This window comes from Rasamsonia emersonii (genome assembly GCF_000968595.1).
Source record: "Rasamsonia emersonii CBS 393.64 chromosome Unknown ctg1118621762130, whole genome shotgun sequence".
Taxonomy (NCBI): Eukaryota; Fungi; Ascomycota; class Eurotiomycetes; order Eurotiales; family Trichocomaceae; genus Rasamsonia; species Rasamsonia emersonii.
This window is the reverse complement of record NW_013562630.1, coordinates 1-15,509: the sequence shown is the minus strand read 5'-3', so window position 1 is coordinate 15,509 and position 15,509 is coordinate 1. Positions and strand designations below refer to the sequence as shown.

Here is a 15,509-nt window from a genome sequence, read left to right as displayed (position 1 = left end):
TGTGGCATAAGCATCTGACATCTGTCCTGTCCGCCGAGATTTGTGCCGAACCCAAAGCAGAATTCTCCCCGGACCCCGCAAAAAGCACTGTTTAGTCCGGCACTTGCAATCAACAAGGCGGGGAGCTGTCATATCCACCTTCCAGTTCGAATTAGCATCGCCATTCGGGCTAATGAAAAGCCGTCTAGCAACAGACAAGCTTACGTCAAACGGGCTTTCGTCTGGATTATTTCTTCCGGGAAAATAACTGCCCCCTGAACACACGTGCCTGTGGACCTTTGACGCTGCCAATGATGAGGCCGAATACATACAAGTGCAATAATAATACTGTCAGCAATAGCTCCTCTGGGCATGGCTCTGACGAAAATAATCACTTCGAGTCAGCAGTCGTCACACCGGAAATCTCACCGCAATGCAATTACCCCACAGGCCAGGCACAACCCCTAAGGGGTCTATGCTAGGAGATAAATAGGTGTTGGAAAGCCTCGTTCTGACTCGGTGATCGACGCTTATAACAGTCAGGCAAAAAGTCAGGCAAGAATTCGGTTCACAATGATCTCCGCCGCAGTCCTGGTCTCCCTGCTTCTGACCACCATCCAGCCCGGGGCTTACGCCCAGTGGCAATGTGGCGGATCAACGTACACGCCAGGCTCGGTGAACTTCACCGAAGAGTGCTACCAGGCTGCTCAGGATTGCGTCGCGCAATTCGGCGCTAATGCCAGCCTGGTCAACTGTCAAGACGCCGCAGGCAATCTGTTCATGCAGCAGCAATCCAACCAGGGGAAGAACAACGACTACCTGATTGCCTACCAGGACATCCTTGACTTCTGCCTGCTCGATGGCTTCACGACAGGGACGTGGTACGACGACAGCCAGTGGTACTGGATGGCCGCTGAACCGGGCTGCTACTCTCCAAACGGCAGCATTGGCACCACTGGGCCCGGTTTCTGCGTCCAGAACCGCGACGACACCGTCCTCAATGGTTGCTATCCCCAGCCCCAGTCTGGTGCAGGCCCCCTGCAGGTATTGCGAACCGCCCGCACAGCCAACGGGTTTACTTCGTCTGCGCGAGGATGGAATTCCTGGGGAATTCAGGCGCTTGAGAATCCGAGCACGATTCCCGGCTGGACGGTATTCAACCAGACAGCCGTGAAACAGCAATGCTCAGTGCTGGCTCGCTCGGATTTCAAGGCAGCAGGCTACGATCTCTGCAGCCTGGACGCCGGTTGGTCCACGAGCAGCGAAGTCGACGAATACGGGCGAATCCTCTACAACAGCACCTTGTTCGACCTCCCCGAGCTGGCAGATTACCTGCACGGACAAGGCCTCAAGCTGGGTGTGTATGTGATCCCGGGCGTGCCCTGCGTTGCGGCAAATAAGACGATCGAAGGGACCAACATTCGCATCGGGGACGTCCTCAATGGCAACAACGATGAACTGTCGTACTGCGACTGGGACTTCTCCAAGGACGGCGTGCAGCAATGGCACGATTCACTTATCAACCTGTGGGCCTCCTGGGGCGTGGACATGATCAAGCTGGACTTTGTCACGCCAGGCAGTCCGCAAAACGGCGCGAATCTCGTCTGCAACAACAGCGCCGCAGTGGAGGCGTACCACAAGGCAATCGCCAATTCGGGGCGCCAGATCCGACTGGATCTGTCGTGGAAACTGTGCCGCAATGAAACCTACCTGCCGGTCTGGAGCAGTCTGGCGGATTCGATCCGAACGGACCAGGACATCGACAATTATGGATACAACACGTTCGTCGCATGGCAGGTCGTGCAGCGGGCGATCGAGAATTACCGCCAGTATATCCTGTTGCAGAAGCAGCGCAACGTGCCCATCACGCTGTACCCGGACATGGACAATCTCTTTGTGGGCAATGCAGCGAACCTGACGGGGGTCAGCGACGCGCAACGCATCACCATCATGAACCACTGGCTCGGGGCGGCAGCGAATCTGATCATAGGCTCGGATTTGAACCAGCTCGACGATCTGGGCACGAAGCTGCTGACGAGCAATGAGTCCATCCAGGCTGCCGATTTCTTTGCGCAGTATCCGATGCAACCGCGCAACCCGGGCACGGGCGATAACGTCCCGCAACAGCTGCAAGCGTGGATCGCCGGACCGTCCGACAACAACGAAGCGTATGTCCTCGTCGTCAACTACGGACCGGATCAGGGGCACGGCGGGTTTGGGACGTCGTTGACTGGCGTCCAGAATGTGACCGTGTCGCTGGCGGATCTGGGCATCGCAGGCAAGAGCTGGGAGTTCTCTGATGTCTGGAATGGGAACTCGAGCACGGTGTCGACTTCTTTTACAGCCTATCTAGATGAAGGGGAGTCGCAGCTCCTGCATTTGACCGTGGCACAATAACGGTCACATCAGAGGTCAATTATTCTCTATTGTATAGGTTCCACAGAATTATACTTTCTGATGATTTAATATCAAAATGTATATACTCTGTAGTATCCGCGTATGTGACGCGAATACAACATGTAGTTGTATCTACAAAAGAAAAGGATAGAAATAAAAAACAACTTAAATAAAAGGAGAGTATGACGAGCTATTTTGTCAGTCATTTTTTTTCCCTCATCATAATCTGGTTTTATATTGACAGACAATGAAACATGGTGCCCATGGAATGGCTGTGGGGATAAAAAAAGCTACACACTCGTGAACCGACAAAGCATCTTACATGTGTCGGAATAACGTTCTGTGTGGATAAACAAAATATAATAATTATCGAGAGATTGGGTTGGCTTAGACTCTTAGTTTGCTCTGGTCAGTGCTGTCTAACATGCATTTTATATTGTGCAAGACTTGGTAATTTTCTTGGCTATACTAATTTTGAATCGGTGACAGGCCAAAAAATAAACCTCATGCATTTTATCTATTTATTTCTACACGTATCCAATTTAATCTGCAGCTTCTCCCTGAGGAGGGTTGTACGTACTGCATACGAAGATGCCTCAGGCACCAACTGTTATATAAGATTGACGTCCCGCAGCAGAAAAATTTCCCCGCAGCGACAAAAAGCAATCCTTCAACATCGCCTCTGAAGGTGACACTGTCGGATTTCCTTTTATTTAAGGAGCATCTTCCTTTTGTACAGTTGACGCAGATCTATGGGATCCTGGTCTCAATTCTAATTGCACCGGAAAAAGGGCAATCTGCTAATCTTTTCTACCCCTCCGCCGCGGGGTACTGCAGTCGCTGTGCGATTACATTGATCTGATCAGTCCTTGTCCACACCAGGTTCAAAAAGACCAGCATAATGACTACCGACCAGGCAGCCGCAAACCAAAAGAAAGATGAGAACGACAACGTACCGCCGGCGTCCGCTACGCAGGCCGTGCTGGTCGCCTCAGCACCCGTCCCCGAGGATGCCCGCAAGGTCCGCGGCGTGGACTTCAACCAATTCGCAGACCGCGACATTACGGTTCCGGAATTGGTCGCCAACATGGCCAACATGGGCTTCCAGGCCAGCGCTGTAGCGGACGCGGTGCGCATCATCAATGAGATGGTATGATTGTTTAGAGTCTGCGCTGAAAGAAGAAGAATTGACTGGAACAGCGTGCCTTTCGAGACCCTGAAACTGGCGCCGGCACCACTATCTTCTTAGGCTACACCTCGAATCTGATCTCATCTGGTCTGCGCGAGACCCTACGCTACCTGGTTCAGCACCGCCACGTGTCCGCGATCGTCACCACCGCCGGTGGCGTCGAGGAGGACCTCATCAAGTGCCTGGCTCCTACATACATGGGATCCTTCACCTCACCGGGTGCCGGGTTACGTGCCCAGGGCCTCAACCGCATAGGGAACCTGTTCGTGCCCAACAGCAACTACTGCGCCTTTGAGGACTGGCTATTGCCCATCCTGGACAAAATGCTAGAGGAACAGGAGGCCGCGAAGGAGAAGGCTCGACAAACGGGCGACCCAGACGACGAGCTGCACTGGACGCCGTCGCGCATCATCCACCGGCTCGGGAAGGAGATCAACAACGAGGATTCGGTCTGTTACTGGGCTGCGCGCAACAACATCCCCATCTTTTGCCCGGCCTTGACGGATGGTTCGCTGGGAGATATGCTGTACTTCCACACCTACCGCTCTGCGCCGAAACGACTGCGCGTGGACATCGTCGACGACGTGCGCCGCATCAACACGATGGCCGTGCGGGCTGCGCGGGCGGGCATGATCATTCTGGGCGGCGGAGTCGTCAAGCACCACATTGCAAACGCGTGTCTGATGCGGAACGGAGCGGAGAGCGCGGTGTATATCAACACAGCACAGGAATTTGACGGCAGTGACGCCGGCGCCCGGCCGGATGAGGCGGTGAGCTGGGGGAAGATCAAAGCGAGTGCGGAGAGTGTGAAGGTAGGATCCTGATTTCTTGTGGTGGACTGTTGCTAAGTGTGTGCAGGTCTATGCCGAAGCAACGGTTGTGTTTCCACTCATTGTCGCCTCGACGTTTGCCAAAGCGGAGAAGAAAAACGAAGCCGATGGGCAGAACTAGTTGAGTTGACTGTTGACAGTCGACTAGTTGAGGAATTCCTCGTATGGAATTACACCAATTACACCCGTCTCCAGACAGACAGAAATAATGGAGAGTCTATCCTTCCTGATGCATGGAAGAAGGATAGGGTGAGCAGCCACAGAACTCAGGGACGTGGAGTCCGAAGTGACTTGTCAGCCGAAGACACAGGTCTTCGGTAAACCGACGTTTTGATGATCGTACAAATACGGGAGGATTTCAGTCTGTCGAGACTGAGTTCCTCTAGGGTACTTCTCATGCGCCATGCCAATCTGACCAGACGAATTGCGATGAATCAGCGAGTCAGCACCTTCTCCGGACGCAATCCACGTGAAGAAGGTATTCTATACATAGGTAGGTAAACACGTATTGTGGCCTACTTAGATATGTACCTATAGTACCTGCTGTATAGACCAACCGTATATGTACTGTACTGTATGTGCACACTGCTATACTTACAAATCTACATAGAACAAACCAGATTAGAAGCAGTCGATAGAATAGAAAGCTATCCAATTCTCATTCATTCATTCTTTCTTTCTGTCTTTTTTTTTCTTTTCTTCTCTTTTCTTTTTTTTTTGTTTTGCCACCGTTCCAGTACCAGTACCAGTACTTGGATCCGTACGATTATCGGTACAACTACCGGTATCGGACCAGATACCCGATCCTAGATAACTTTATTATCTAGGTCTTTACTCCCTACGGAGTAGATGGATGGATGGTTCCATGGTTCCATGGTTCCACGAACCTATGCAAAAAAAGAATCGATTGCCTATTCCGGGCGGACATAACTGTAAGGGTCCAAGGGGCAAATTTATTATTAAGGTACCTGTACTGTGTACTTCGTACGTACAGTAGATTCCGATTTGATTCCCGATTATTCTAGAATTAAATCTTACTAATTTTGTCGGAATTTTTTCTCTTCTTTTTTTTTTGGCGAGGTCTAGAATTTCGTTTTTTTTTTTTTGTTGAAAAAAAGGATATTACTTAATTCGTTTACCGGTGCAGAGTACATTCAGTTAGCTTTTTTTTTTCTCCCTGCTAACTGGCATTCCAGTTAGGCTTGATTATTTGTAGCAGTGCTTCTATATTGATTCCTTTTTTGATCTTTCTTCGCGTCAAGCCAATTCCATGACAGGCATTTAATTTGGGGATGGATCCACCTGCTCCACCAGCCGCCCCATAAAGTGCTATGCTATGCTATCACTATCTAACGTTATCGTCGTTATCGCATTCGAACCGAGCAATGTCCGGCAAGTCGACTAGGAGACTGAGTACGGTGACGATGGATGAAATCGGGATTTGAACTTCAGTCTGGCCAACTGTCAAAGTGAGTAGGTGCCATTTTATACAATTTCTTTTGGGTTCTTTTGGTTTATGGCCAATGGCTGGCCAGTCGACGCTGTGGCTCGTGGCTGCATAAGCCTGGCACCATCTATCTGCACGGACAGGTCAGCGGCCAGGCCTTGTCTGGCTCCACGTCCACGACAGTTGATTTGTTCTATAAAGATCACGTCCTGCTGGTACCCGATGAGTCAGTCACGAGTTCACAACCAAGCCAGACTCTTACTCTCTGTCTGGCAGTGTTTGCCTGGCAGGCAGCATCCAAGATCTCTGCAGCCATTTTACTCTACTGATTGTCCTGCTGCCTGCCAGAACTGTAAATTGATCGAACTGTAGTTAAGGCGGTGTGTGGATCGCATGCCCGGAAGGGAAAGCGCCCCGGCGACTCATGGGGAAGGCGCGAGGCGCACGAGTGGGCCGCCGCAGCAGCCAATGGCCGCCCGCCCGCAACACCAGAGCCGCAGCTGGCAGGCGCGACCGGACAAACACGCATCTCGCCAGCTCAGCTTCCAGGCATTTGACCGCTCCATCCTCATCGCTGCCGGCATGATCGTCTGCCGCCCGCTGATGGCGCCCCCAGCCTCGCCTCACTTTGGCGGCAGATCCTGCCCGTCTGGAGCTCAATTTCGGGTGCTCTCGTTCTTTGTCCGTCCTCCTTTTCTTGCCTACCCTTCTTCTTTGACCATCTCTCTCTGGCCGACCTGATGGCTGTGGTGCCCTGAACCGGCTCCGACTCCACCGCGAGAACTCACTCCAAACGGTCCTGCGTTACTGCCTGTGACTGTGTCCAAGGGCCTGGCCGGGGTCCTGATTGTTCGCTAACTTTGTTTCCCCCGGCTGACTCTGACCTGACCCAAGCTAGTGGGCCTTATCGCCTGTCTGGCCTGCTGCCCCGTCACTTATCTGTCGTGCTCCCTCCCCACACCGATATTTCGCTGGTCCCTGCGAAATTCGTCGTTCTCCAGTCTGTACTTTGTACCCTATACTCTGTATCGTGCTGTCGTTTCCGTAGACCAAAAAGACTGCGTGTTCTTGTACTTGTTTCTGCCTGTTGGTGATTGGACGATAGAGCTGGAAGCGGGTTGGTGTTGTTCTGGATCACTGTCAAGTTGTTGCTTTTTCTGCCTGCGATTACAGCCCTTGTGAGTCAATTCTCCAGGCAGACTTTGGGCTGCTGGATTTGAAAAAGGAAAACAATCCACCTCGCTGAGTTTTTTTTTTTTCCCCATATCGATCTCGCTTAACATCGTCTCCCATCAGCTTCACCACGCCCACCATGGACGGCGGTGTCGCTGTTGACGTCTTGACCCCGCCGGTCTCGATACAACCGCCTGTCACCTTGGAGTCCACAGAATCCGCCGCTCCAGATCGACCTGTCATCGGGGACACGTCTCCGGAAACGGCCATGGATACCTCCGAAGACTTGCCCCAGACTCAGACACCTGAAGTTGCGGCTACGACAGAAACTCCGGCAGCCGAATCGCCAGAGAACCCCCAGAGAACGACACGGACTGATGAGACCCCTGCTGAAACACCTCCCCCTCCTCCCCCGCCTCCGGTACAGGAAGAGGAGCCCGCTCCCTGGGCGGACATTGAAGAAGACCTGTCAACTCCAGATGAGGCTGAGTTGAAGGAGATTGAATCGTCCGATGGTGACTACAGTGCGCACGAATGTGAGCCTGGAATCCGCCCCTCCGCTTACTTCACGACTTGGCTAACCTCTCCATCGCCCAGATGAGTACTGGGAAAAGTCCTTCTACCGCGAACTGGACGACCCCGAATACCGTCCCGCCGAGAAGGCCCGCCTCACCTGGAAGATCAAAGGCGTCCGAGGCACCAAGGCCCGTCCCAATCGTGCCAAGATCATGCGCTCTCCGGCGGCCTACGTGGGGGGATACTGGTGGACGATCAAGTTCTTCCCGCGCGGCAACGGCGTCGGCGCCCTGAGCATCTATATCGAGTGCTCCAAGGAGATGCCCAAGCCCGACAAGGAGCTTCCTGAGAGCGAGTTCAAGGTCCTCCGTGGTCCGCCCGACGCGGTGCTCAGCGACCTCCAGCCGGATATCCACGTCAAGTTTCCTCGGGTCGACGACTCGGCGGAATGGTTCGAGAACTACAAGAAAACCTATGCCGACGCGGGCCACACCAGCGCCCCAGCCGATTCGTCCGCTGAGAGTGAAGCTCGGACCGATTGGCGCGTCTCCGCCCAGATCGGAGTGATCCTGTACAATCCTGAAGAGCCTCGCACGGGCTGGATGCAGTCGTCGTGCCACCAGTTCAACCCCCACAATCTGGACTGGGGCTGGACCAACTTCCACGGCCCGTGGGACCAGATCCACCGCCGCCAGCGAGGCCAGCGCCAGGCCCTCCTCCGCAACGACACCCTGGCCTTTGACGCGTACATCCGCGTCTTTGACGACCCGACCAAGTCGCTCTGGTGGCATGCGAGCGACTCGGAGCCCGTCTGGGACAGCCTCGCCCTGACGGGTTACCGGCCCATGGGCGACTCCGTCATCAACCACAGCGCCGAAGTTGCCGGGCTGGCTGCCTGGGTCCACCTGGCTCCCTTCCGTAAGATCATCCAGAACGTCGACATCCTCGAGCACCTCCACAACTCGGACGTCAAGCCCCGGCCGCTCTGCGAGGCCCTCCAGGAATTCTTGTGGCGCTTGCGCCATCAGACCGGCCCGGTGCAGTATGTCGAGACCGATAAAGTGACGTCCACCTTGCGCAACCTGCACGAATTCTCCGGCGATGTGGTTGAATTCTGGGAACGTCTCCGTCGCTCTTTGGAGCTGGAATTGGCGGGCACGCCTGCGGCAGAGGAGTTTGCTCGCCTGTTTGACAGCCCGCCTGTCGCGGTGAATGCTGCCCAGGAAACGACACCAATCCATTCCCTTCCGTCGGAGCTGATCCCCAGTATCCGGGTCCCTGCGGACCTGGCCAAGACTGTTCAAGGTGCGGTGGAGCACTTCCTCCAGGAGAAGCCTGGTCGCTGGTCGCTGCCGCCTGTACTGCACGTCGAGCTCAGCCGCCAGCGATTCGATCACTCCGTCCGTCAGTGGAAGCTGCTCTATAACCGCGTTGACCTGAATGAGGTTCTCAATGTCGCCCCATACGTCGTGGATGGGCAATGCGGTGAATACGACCTCTACGGCTTCATCGTCCACCGGGGCCGCCGCACCTCGGGGAAATTCTTCAGTATCCTGCGACCTGGCGGGCCGGGCACCAAGTGGTTGGCGTTTGACGACGGCAGCGACAACCGTGTCGAGTGTCTGACCCGAAAGGCCGCCCTGGAGGCCCACGTTGGCCTCGAAGAGGGTAAGCTACGGGAGGCCAACGACCGGACCGGTCATGATGTCGCCGTCGCCGTCTTATACGTCCGCCATGATGTGGTGCGTGAGTATCTACCTGGCCAGCTGGAGCCGTGGGACGTCTCGCCCCGTTTGAAGACCTACTTTCAGACAGGTTCCTATCCTCCACCCACGGCGGCCGCGTCTGTCAATGTGGAAGTCTATAGTCTGCCCAGCTTTGATGACCGGCTGGGCAGTCTCTTCGACACGTACGATCTGATGTCCCTGGCCAAACAGACCAACAACGTTATGTACTTTACCGTACCGCGAACCATATCGCTCTCCGAACTCCGGAGGAAGATTGCTTTTGCCAAGTCGAATGATTCTGAACAGATCAGTCCGGCGCGAGTTCGACTATGGCGGCTGGGACCGAACAAGGACCTCGTTGGGGCCTCGCTCGTCTTTTCCCGGCTTACCGTGATGAGGGATACTCTGGAAAACAGCTTGGAGACTGTGCGCTTCTGGATGCACATCCTGTCGGAAGGTAAGTTGAAATCCTACGGGGCTTCTTTTTCTTATTAGGGAGTTTTTCGTTAGGGTAGACAGAGCTGACAGGACACTTCATCAGCTGATGCAAAGCTTTTCGCGATTCCGGATCTGTCGGTCAAACCAAAGCCTGTGGAAGACAACCCTGAAGAAGCGATTGAGGTCCACAGTGCATCAGACTCGGATGAAGAGAGAGATGTCACTCCCAACGGCCAAGCTCGACCACCGCACGTGGGCGATTCATCTGCAGCAGATGTGGCCATGACAGAAGCTGGCGAGACCGGTGGAGTCATCGCTCACCCCACCGCCAACGATGTCCAACGGATGGACGTTGAGGGCACTACGGTTCCGCCGACAGGGGCCGCCCAGGATACCGTCATGGAGGATTCACCCTCCGAATCGCAGTCCTCGGCCACTCCCACATCCAGCGCGGCGAGTTCGACCGAGATTTCCATCCCCGCAGAACCAGAGGTGATATCGTGGGTGCCTCATATATATTACTTTATCGAAATTTTCGACATCGAGAAGCAGGCCTTCCGCGCGGTAGGCTCGTACCTGTCCCGTGTGGAGGAGAACATCATGGCTGCCATCCGGAAACACCTTCAATGGCCCGAGGATAAGGATTTCCTGATCTGGATGCGCGACGATGCCACGACAATTACCGCTATCTCCCCGGCGGACGATTTCTTGATGCCAATGCGCGATGGCATCTGCTTCATTGTCGGGGAGAAGTTGACCAAGGATCAGTACGTATCCCCTCGAGTGGAATATTCAGTATTTTTATTGAACCATATTGTCTGCTAACATCGATCCCAGACGTGCCGAGCTTGGAGCAGCCGGTCTGTTCACGAATCCGGATCGTCTCGCCCAGTACCTCTGGGCGTCGTCGCGCAGGCACCCCACTCGGGCATTTACGGGCACCAAGACCATTGATGCCACATTTAACGGTGACTACTACAGCGGCCAGTTCTACAAGGGTTACTATCACGGCAAGGGTACTCACATCTCTGACTCGGGTGCGACGTACACGGGCGACTTCATTTTCGGGCAGCGCCACGGAAAGGGCAAGATGGAGTATCCATCGGGCGACACGTACGAGGGCGACTGGGTCGAGGATCAGCGCCACGGCCAGGGCACCTTCATTGAACGCAAGACGGGCAATAAGTACGTTGGGGGCTACAAAGACGGCAAGCGGCACGGAAAAGGCATCAGCTACTGGGAAGTGGCGGACGAGGAGATGGACCTCTGCCAGATCTGTTATTCGGAGGAGAAGGATGCCTTGTTCTACGACTGCGGGCACGTGTGCGCCTGCGTCGCCTGTGCGCGGCAGATTGACACGTGCCCCATCTGCCGGAAGAACGTGATCAACGTCGTCAAGATCTACAAAACGTAAGGTCAGCGATGTCTGAGGAACATTCGACGGAGAATGAGGCTCGATGGCCTAGATTTGTCGACGACTATATCCGCTTATCCTTTGTTTTCCCTTTGGCGGCGCGATTGTTTCTGTGTTTGCGCCATTTTCTTAAAAGAAAAATTCCATTGTTATGGTGTATACCTGAATACCGGAAAGGGGGTCGATAGCACGGGGATGGGGAGTTTTTCTGGGTTATCTCATTGCGTCGAGGACAGATGCAACGTCGGTACATATATGCGACGAATGTTTTATAGTGTTTTATTGTTATATCGTCTCTCCTTCCACATCAGGAGTGGAGAATGTTGTTTCGGAGACCGCCGAGAGGTAGGCTCTGTTGGGTGAGGGGTGCTGGGTTGATTTCGGTAGACTAGATAGATAGATAACATCAGCTTTGTGGCCGATAAGAACCGTCGTGCCAATCAACCGTACGTCTAAGTCTGCCACATCTACGGAGTAGGAATCTTCAAGCCAGCAGAGTCGCCTGCACGTGACTCGAGTCGTAACGGGCTATCCGCTAATCCCGATCGGGGCATGGTCACGTTCCATCGGGTTCTCACCGCCCGCCACGGCGGATCCGGCGCGTTCGAAGTTTGATCCTGGAGCTCGGGCCTGGTTGAGACAGTGAGCTTGTCAGCCTTTGCCGACCGATCCACCGTCCACATCACTCGCGGCCACGCTGCCTCGCCAATGGCTTCTTCGCGGACCCATCTTCAATGTGGACGCGGTTGACTTGCCCCCCTCCAGTAGTCTTGTCTCGAGGACCCATCCAGGCTCCAGCACTGCTCCCTCCAGTCCATCCTCGCGCTCCCTCTTCCCATCCCATCCATCCGCCCGATCTCAAATCTTTTCATCTCCGATCTCCATCGCTAGGGTTCGCGTGCTGGCCTGTTCACGGCCTGTCAAAGGTACCGACCTGTTCATCGTGAGTTCCCCAAGAGGTGGCCGATCCTCATTGGTGCCCAAGCCCGGGATTTTTCTCGGCGCGCAGCAGCAGCAGCAGCAGCCAACTGCCAGCCTGGAACGAGGATCTTGGATTCCTTCCATCTGTCTCAGTGTAACGACGCCACTGGGACCCCTCTCGCCATTCCTTCGCCCAGGTAATATTGTTATTATTTCCTCTCTGTACCTTTTTGCCTGCCTCAGCAACACGTCACGCGGCATCCACTCAACGGCTCACCGCGCGTGGTGGCCTCTGGCGACGAGCGTGCTTGCTGGTCTCTTCTTGACGACTTTGATCTCGTGTCAGGACCTGCAACAGGTCCATGCACGGTCCCTGAGGGGCCAGCTGTTCGTCTCCTTACCTAATCGCCGTGTGCCAGGCCTGTGCCACGAGTCCACTGTCCACCAGAGACACGCCGTCGCGAGGTCGTCGCCTCTCCCGATCTTGTCGCTGCCTGTTTCACTGCCTGCTCCTCTGGGCCCTGATCTGTGCCGTCTACCGCTGCCTGCCAGCCTGTGCCTCTCTCTTCGCGCTCTCAGGCTCAGTCTAGAAGCGCCCAGCCCTTTTTGGCTTCGCGCGCCTGCCTTTTTTCGCTCCTGCCGCCGGCGCTGCGTCTCCCGCCCGCGCTAAACCTTGCAGGGTCCGTTCGTTCCTTCCAAAAATGCACGCATCCTCCATGCCTTCCCCTTCTGGGTCGTCGTTCCCCGGTTTCCCATGTCACGTGGTGCTGATCCATGCCGCCCATCCCCGTGATCCCGTGATCTTCAGCTCTAACCGCGTTGAATCGATTTTAGATCCCTCGCTCCATCTTGCCTGAAAGCTGTTCGTGCCCGTCGGCTCTTCCGTCCTCTATACCCGCTCTCCACCTCACGCGTGCTTCCTAGCATGCGCCGGGGATGTCGTCGCGCTTTCCTCCTTCTTCCGGGTTTCCTCCCCGCGACCGCTCTCCCCAGCGCTACCCTGACCGCCGTCCGTCGCTGCCTCCAGGTCCACGCGATGACCCGAACTTGACTCCCCTAGGCCGTGAGCCTCCGCGAGGTCCCAAGGCCCTCATTGACTCCTCCCGTGGAGGCTCCTTTGGCGGTCGGGGCCGAGGATATCCCCCACGGGGCGACTTTCGCGACCGGGATAGGGATCGGGATCGTGACCGTGACAGAGATCGAGACCGTGACCGTGAACGTGACCGTGACTTTCGTGACGTGAGAGATGGCCCGCCATTCCGTCGCGATCCAGACCGTGATTGGGGCCGGAGGGATCGTGATTTCGATGCCCGCGACTCCCGTGTCGGCTTCAGACGTTCTCGATCACCAGCACGAGACTTTCGAGATGCTCGTGACCCCGGTGGCCGGGATAGCGACATCGTTCGAATGCGTCGAAATTCCCGCGACAGTCTAGTTTCAACCTCCTCGAATCCACCTGATGGTCCCGCCGCCGGCATTGGCCCTCCACCCCGGGGTGGTCCAGGCCGTGGCCGTGGTCGTGGCGACTGGGACGGCGGTCGGGGTCGAGGTCGCGGCCCGTATCCGGACGACCGAGACACCTTCCGCCGCAGAAGTCGATCGCGCGACGGCTGGTGGGATCGAGATCGTGATCGCGATCGGGACAGAGATTTCCGAGACCGGGATAGAGATCGCGACAGAGATCGTGACCGAGACCGAGATCGAGACAGAGACAGAGACAGGGACCGCGACCGAGACCGCGACAGGGACTTCGACCGAGATCGCGATCGAGACCGAGACAGGGATTTCGACAGACGTGACCGGTTCGACCGACGAGATGATGAGGATAGACGTCCAGAGCGTGACGACCGTGATCGCCCGGCGGATCTGTGGAAGAAAGATGGCCCTCCCAGCAGAGCGGAAATCCGCACCGTCAGCGGACCGGCCAGCTCGTCGACCGCTCCATCCGCTCCATCCGGCGCAGCACGGACTGACGGTAAGCCTTCCGATCAGACGGGCGCAGATCAAGCTCGAAAACCGTCGACATCCTCCGGTCCTAGCACACGAGATCCTCGACGGGATCTTGATCGAGCAGACCTTCCTCCCGCTCGAGCAGAGGCGATCAAAGAATCGCCCGCTCCCAGTCGTTCTCCTCCACCGTCCGCCCCGCAAGTGCCCGCATTTGGCTCAGTTGCGCTCCCTCCGCCGCCCCCAGCAGCAGATAAGGCGTCCCAGGCAGCCACAGCCCCTGCACCGTCGTCCGCCAAAAATGACAAGAGTCGCAGCCCGCCCACGACGGCGATGCAGCCACCGACAGGCCCTAAAGCCGATCGCGCAGAAGCTCCATCCCATCCTGAGCCTCGGAATCGACGAGACAGCGTATCCGACTCGTGGACTAAGCAGGAGACTCCGGTTCGCCCTTCGAAGCCGCCGCCCACGGCCCCTGCCAGTTCCGCCGCCAAGCATGGGCCCGACCATTCTCCACCCACTGCTCCCGCATCCGTGTCTGGTCGAGACGTGGGCCCTCCAGAATCACGTCCCCATGATGGACCGTCGACCACGTCTCCTCCCAGCGGGCCGGCTTCCTCTTCGACTTCTCCTGGACTCACTCGCGCGCAGCTGCCCGCCATGGGTCGTGGTGGATCGCCCGGGCCCCAAACTTCTCCTCGCATGTCATTCTCCAGCGTGCCTACGGGCCCTCGCGCCCTTCAGCAACGAGGGCTTCCTGCACCGCGGGGGCCGCCCAAGGGCAGTAAGCAATGGGTGCGGCCGGGATATAACCGTGGACCACCCTCAACTAACGCACCCTCTGGTCCTCGGCGGGAGTCGCGGGAAGAGAAAGATCGTAATGCTGCGGCTCTTGACGATATAAAACCGGAGACTCGCCCGTCTGAAGAAGGTCCAGAATCCAAAGGGATAGAAGCTGCAGAGGCTGCGATCGACAGCAACAAAGTACCTACGGATGCTGCCTCACCGGCGCCGGTAGAGACGGAAGAACCGAAGCCGGTCGACGCTACGGAGGAATCAACTCTCATCCCGGACTTTACCCGCTCCAGTGATGAGGAGGATGAGAATGTGGTCTTTACGGAGGAATATCTCAACGAGAGGAAAGAGATCTTTGAAAAGGACATGCGGGCCTTGCAGGCAGAAATGCCACCTCCGACTCTGCAGGACCCGACCATTGTCCAATTACTAATGAAAATCCAGCTGCTGGGCATGATCGCAGACGGCACTGTGCTTGAAGAGCCTGAACCAACCGCAGAGCCCATGGATGTGGATCATGACGCAAAGGATCTCGCTTCATCGCAAGCGGTGGCCAAGACGGAGAAGGATGTTGAGGAGGATCTGACGCCCCCTAGTAAGGAGGATATTCCTCCAGCCTCCGCTGCCGATGATGCCGCCTCCGTGGAGAGTTTGCCATTCTTGAATCCCGGGCCTCCAACGCCCCTGTCCGATCTTGAGGTCTTTCAGGAAATATCAAGACTCACGAACGCATCAA

General features: G+C 56.0%; 4 protein-coding genes across 4 annotated transcripts; all 4 read left to right on the top strand.

Moving 5' to 3' along the window:
• Nucleotides 1-552: 552 nt before the first annotated feature.
• On the top strand, nucleotides 553-2,376 carry T310_9446 (Alpha-galactosidase; the record flags this gene model as incomplete). The annotated part of the gene is made up of 1 exon (XM_013468099.1): nucleotides 553-2,376. The coding sequence occupies one exon, from the start codon at nucleotides 553-555 to the stop codon at nucleotides 2,374-2,376; it is 1,824 nt and encodes a 607-aa protein (XP_013323553.1).
• A 901-nt stretch (nucleotides 2,377-3,277) lies between these two features.
• On the top strand, nucleotides 3,278-5,033 carry T310_9445 (Deoxyhypusine synthase; the record flags this gene model as incomplete). Its single annotated transcript, XM_013468098.1, has 5 exons — nucleotides 3,278-3,526; nucleotides 3,577-4,377; nucleotides 4,591-4,644; nucleotides 4,947-4,969; nucleotides 5,006-5,033. 5 exons carry the CDS (start codon nucleotides 3,278-3,280, stop codon nucleotides 5,031-5,033), a joined length of 1,155 nt encoding a protein of 384 aa, XP_013323552.1.
• Nucleotides 5,034-7,154: 2,121 nt separating this feature from the next.
• Nucleotides 7,155-11,110, top strand: T310_9444 (Ubiquitin thiolesterase; the record flags this gene model as incomplete). The annotated part of the gene is made up of 4 exons (XM_013468097.1): nucleotides 7,155-7,551; nucleotides 7,613-9,715; nucleotides 9,800-10,463; nucleotides 10,534-11,110. 4 exons carry the CDS (start codon nucleotides 7,155-7,157, stop codon nucleotides 11,108-11,110), a joined length of 3,741 nt encoding a protein of 1,246 aa, XP_013323551.1.
• Nucleotides 11,111-12,967: 1,857 nt separating this feature from the next.
• Nucleotides 12,968-15,509, top strand: T310_9443 (uncharacterized protein; the record flags this gene model as incomplete). The annotated part of the gene is made up of 1 exon (XM_013468096.1): nucleotides 12,968-15,509. A coding segment is annotated over one exon (2,542 nt), but the record flags the coding sequence as incomplete, so codon positions are not given.